A 5,168-nucleotide genomic window follows, 5' to 3' on the forward strand; every position below is an offset into this window, starting at 1 on the left:
TCAGTCTCTGTTTCACTCGTACGATCACACGGGCCATCATAGACTCAGAATGTCCCAGAGCCGTTCTCTAAACAAATTTGGAATTATCGATCGAACAATTTTAGAATAATCCAAGGGGACTGAGTTGGTTTACTTCTCTATCGTTGAAATTCTACTTTATCTAGTTCTTACTGATGGACTATGTCAGCTTGTTGAGAAATCAACCAAAAGGACTGACACACCTGCACTAAAAGGCCCTCAAATACCCAAAGGATAGACTTCAGCCATTAATACAAGATGCAGGCTCCGTTATCTGACCTCATCATTCTCTTCCGTAGCAACTCTTCTGCTATGTCATCCCTTTATCGCTATGTCTCTCTGCTGAGCATGGCACCAGCTCCTCTTCCTCCTCCTCCTTGGGCATGGAGGTCTACCTGGAGGTCCTCTAGGCGGAGTGCTCCCGAGCGAGGTTGGAGGAGGCGGGGGAGGGTCCGGGCACGGAGGCCAGCGTGAGCGTGGCCACACTCTGAGCCAGCGCCATGGCTGTCCCTGAACACTTCTTCACCGACGGCATCTCTCCTCCTCCTCCTCCTCCACCCCCTATCGCCACCGTCGAGCCCCCCGCCGCCCCGCGGCTCGTCCTCCCCTCCTCCCCTTCCTCCTCCTCCCCGGTCGCCCACCCCCCCCTCCGCCAGCCCCCCCTGCCCCTCCTCCTCCTCATCCTGCGGCGCCACAGCCTCTTGAAGCTGTCCGTCACGAAGCAGTACACCACGGGGTCCAGGCAGCTGTTGAGGCTGCTCAGCGTCACCGTCACGTGATAGGCCAGCACCTGCCCCGCCTCCTTCCCTGGCCCCTCCCCCTCTCCTCCTCCTCCTCTAGCTCCTCCCCCTCCCCCGCCTCTCACCCGGAAGTAGACCAGGGCCTGCCGCACGTGGAAGGGCGTGAAGCACACAGTGAACACCACCAGCACGGTGGCCAGGAGCCGCACGGCGCGCGCCCGCCGCTCCAGGCTCTGGCGGGGCATGGGGGCGTGGCCCCGGCCGGAGGGGGCGGAGCTGAGGAAGCAGGCCACGCGCAGGGTGAAGCCCACCACGGCCAGCAGGGGCAGCAGGAACTCCAGCACCGTCAGGTAGAAGAGGGCGGGGAGCAGCACGCAGGAGGTGCCGAACTCTAGCGCCGCGGTCTAGAGGAGGTGGATGGGGAGGGGGGGGAGAGAGAGGAGGGGGGTGGTGGGGTGAGAGGGGGGCGACAGAGGAGAAAGGGGCAGAAAGAGAGCAGTGGATATACGCAAGCTAGTATTCACATCCTTGTGGTCGTGTTAAGCTAAAACGGGACAAACTGTCATGAGGGTTTTATCACGAGGGCTGCAGGCCAAACCTGTGCTTGGCACCACGGCAGCCGGGAGATGGGGACGGAGCCCCCTCACCCGAGTGGAAGGGCGCTCCGCTTAGCTCCGCCCCCTGGACGGGCTAGGAGGAGGCCCCCCCAGCCCCTCCTCCAGACAGCCCTACAGCAGCAGGACTCGGCGACACCCCCGCCCCGCCAAGGCAGCAGCCCCACCAGGCCTCTTGAGTGCAGGAGGAGACCAGCACCAAAGGTGTGTGTGTGTGTCTGTGGTTCCCTGGAGGCTTTTAGCTGAGCTTATTTATATGTCCTACTCGTACTCTACTTGAACGTAGTGTACACCGTGTGGGGGCCGTTTGTGTCAGTGTGAGAGAGCATATGCGCTTCCTTCAGTGGTCTGAGTGTGCCAGAATGTTTTCATGCCTGCTTGCGTGTGTGCGTGTACGCGTGTGTGTGTGTGCGCGTGCGTGTCTACCTGGAAGGAGTAGGTGACCACCACAGCGATGAACCACACTAGAGCACTGAGGCAGCGGGCCGCTCCCGCCGTCCTCCACCGGTGCAGCGTGCCCGAGGCGTGCACCACTGCCAGGTAGCGGTCGATGCAGATGCTACCAGAGACACGTCACTGTTCACTATTCAGTCGTTAAGCTGACTAGATCACCACAAACGTTTCAACAAGTAGCCTACACGAGTGTGAGAGAAGAACGGAGCCCGGGAGGTGAGATGGGAATTATTTTTTTTATAAATCGCACGTGCGATTGATAACTCGCCCGCGTGCTTCAGAAAGCCGCTCTTTCTATAGAAAGTCCTACGACAAGTAGACTATTTTAAGTACGCATGCGACTTACTACAGCGCGCGTGCGACATACTACAGCGCGCGTGCGATTTATTAATGACCACACACGCTTTATAAAAACATTACTTCCATCTCATCTCCTGCGCTCAGTAGAGAAGCCTCAACAAACGGTAGACATTGTCCTCTACCTGGTCAAGAAGAGGATGCTACAGTACATGTTGACGAAGTAGCTGAAGTTGTGCACGTAGGAGCAGGCCAGGCAGCTCCCGCCGCTGTGGTAGAGCGCGATGCGCGCGGAGAGCGACAGCGCCACCAGTAGGTCGGCTATCGCGAGGTTTATCGTGTAAACCACTGGCGCGGAGGACTGGGTGGACGCGCCGCAGAACACGTAGAGGGCCAGGCTGTTGAGGACCACGCCGATCACCAGCATCAGGCAGTTGGACACCTTCGGGGGAGGGTGAAAGAAACATCTCTCAAAGTATCAAAAAATGTATCATTCTTTTTTAAACCATTTTCTTGAAAAAGTCTTACCTGAATAAAAATTCTGTGAAGCAATTATGAAAAAATTATCTCCAAAGCATGTTAATCAACAACTGGAATAAATGCAAATATAGACATAAGAAAGCCATATGCAAATAAAATAATGTAACGCAAATAATGCAATTTATTTTACATACATATATAAATATGTACTATAGCCTATAAAAAAGGCTTCATAGCGCCCTACCAGAAGTGAGAGCCACACTGCATAGTAATCCTGATAGAGCTGAGCATCGAGGTGCGCCAGCCTGTGCAGATATGGCGCCCCCCACTGTTGGTCCCACGCACTGCAGTTGGTCGGTCCTGGCGTCGGGCTCGGCGGCAGCTTCACGGTGGTGGTGCTGCTGACATCCCCGAGAATGTTCTCCATTGGATTATTGGCTTAGGGTTCTGTGTAACGCCAGAGGAGAACAAAGTTAAGGCCTGGTTCAACCGAAATGGTCTTGGTTCAGATCAAATTAGAAACGGTTAAAGATAAAGTCGCTATAAAGTTATTAAATTAACGATGGCTCCAATAATGAATGATGAATAGTAAATCCAAAAGTCTTTGCAACGCCAGACCTCTGCCCGAGGAAGGCAGATGTTTATAAATAGATGAAGCCATTCTACTTTAAATGATGAGGTGTGCATTCTTAGAACAGATCAACAAGGCTCAGAAACGTTAGAATTTTTTCTCAGCAAACCCATACTTAGACACGGAGCATGCACCCATCAGACATTCGTACAATATGTCCCTCACAAATTCATACAGAAATGTCACGCACGCATGCACGCACGCACGCACGCACGCACGCACGCACACACACACACACACACACACACACACACACACACACACACACACACACACACACACACACACACACTAATACAAAATCCCCCCCCACACACACAAACTAATACAAAAAAACACACACTAAAACAAAATAGTACACACACACACACACACACACACACACACACACACACACACACACACACACACACACACACACACACACTAATAAAAAATCACACATGCAAACACACTATTACAAAATCACACACACATATACACTAATACCAAATCACACATACACACTAAAGTAACGTCAACATCAGCAGTAGAGAGTTAATCCCGACGGCAACCCCCCCCCCCCCCCCCCCCCCACACACGTTTTATAAACACTGTCCTTCTATTGTAAGCCTCCATTTAAAGCCAGTGAACATATTTTAATACCTACTCTAAAAAAAGGATGTGACATCTTTCAACAAACCACTGTGTCACTGCAGAGACATGACCTGGCTGTGTGTGTGTGTGTGCGTGTATGTCTGTGTATGTCCTTCACCCAAATTGTGTAGCTGATGTTCACAAGAAGGAGAGACTGTCACTGTCACAGCACTGTGGTATTAAACCAGTGTATGTATTATAAGAACGATTCTAACTAAACACACATGTGACACTTGGTTTACTGAGAGTAAGATGTATGTCGCCCCTCCACCTGGTCCATTTAAAGAAGTGCACGTATCCTGTTTGAGTGTGAACGACTTTAAAGAGACTGGATGTATACACTAGCCAGACAGGACTTCAATCAAACTATACATTTAAATAGGAGGCTGCATTGTATTATATCTTCACTGTTTATGGATTTTTGGGTTATTTGAAATATAATGAATTCCTTGCTGACTATTGTGACGTCAATGGCCACTTGTTACATGAGTCAAATTACTGAATTTGACTCATCCCTTTATGGAATTGGTGAGGTGAAAGTTTACTAAGGCCTACTGGTTATCACCAGTTTCCAAGGTGAAATATGGAGCTTGGCTGTTTCCAACATCCCTCCGATACTCAGGAATAAAACTAGACAGAAATGGCCCCTGAACAGTGTCAAGTCAACACTCAACTTTCTGTTAGAAAGCAGCGGAATAGTTATGATAAAGTGACTTTGAATACACAAGATGGATGAATTACTATCTGTTAACATGACTTGGCGACAAGATTGATATTATATATTCTCCCTCTCTCTTCATCATAATCATACAGATGGACCGGAATCAACATAACTCGGATTTGCCTTCACACTGATTCAACACCTCATCATAATTTACTCCAAATCATATTATTAGTTTAGCACAGAGCTTTTTCAGTATCCCACTTGATATCTCCTACAACAATCTACAGCAGCAGTATTAAGTTTGAGTTGAGAGTATTCATCATCAGAGCATGAGTTTTTACTGGTTTCTGTTTCTTCCTGGTGAATTTATCAAAGTTTTGTTCATGAAAATATAACAACGTCTACCATATTTTGGTGAAGTTTGCATTACATTCCAAGAGTACGCAACATTTTGATACAGCAATGAAACAGTAGACCATCTGTACCATAACTCATGACAATCAACCAAACGGTCATCAGTGCTGAATTATCCTTTTAGACCACCAGACTAGACAATGATGAGTTATTAATTCAGCTAATTTGTCTTTTTTGTCCATGAGAAAAAAGATGGCCACACCTGTTTCATCATTTCAACA

The 5,168-nt window shown here is 49.4% G+C and overlaps 1 protein-coding gene across 1 annotated transcript in view; it reads right to left on the bottom strand.

Annotated features, from left to right (window-relative positions):
* The window catches only part of LOC132451146 (G-protein coupled receptor 20-like), a 3,728-nt gene extending 626 nt beyond the window's left edge, over window positions 1-3,102 (bottom strand). The window contains exons 1-4 of the mRNA XM_060043472.1: window positions 2,847-3,102; window positions 2,308-2,564; window positions 1,799-1,931; window positions 1-1,162 (exon numbers count right to left, since the gene is read on the bottom strand). The exon at window positions 1-1,162 is cut by the window's left edge and continues 626 nt beyond it. Of these exons, the coding sequence (XP_059899455.1) occupies window positions 425-1,162; window positions 1,799-1,931; window positions 2,308-2,564; window positions 2,847-3,029 (1,311 nt within the window). The 5' untranslated portion in view covers window positions 3,030-3,102 and the 3' untranslated portion in view covers window positions 1-424. The remainder of the gene's footprint in view (window positions 1,163-1,798; window positions 1,932-2,307; window positions 2,565-2,846) is intronic.
* Between the last annotated feature and the right edge of the window lie 2,066 nt (window positions 3,103-5,168).

The sequence above is a fragment of the Gadus macrocephalus genome, chromosome 22 (assembly GCF_031168955.1).
Source record: "Gadus macrocephalus chromosome 22, ASM3116895v1".
In the NCBI taxonomy this organism is placed as follows: domain Eukaryota; kingdom Metazoa; phylum Chordata; class Actinopteri; order Gadiformes; family Gadidae; genus Gadus; species Gadus macrocephalus.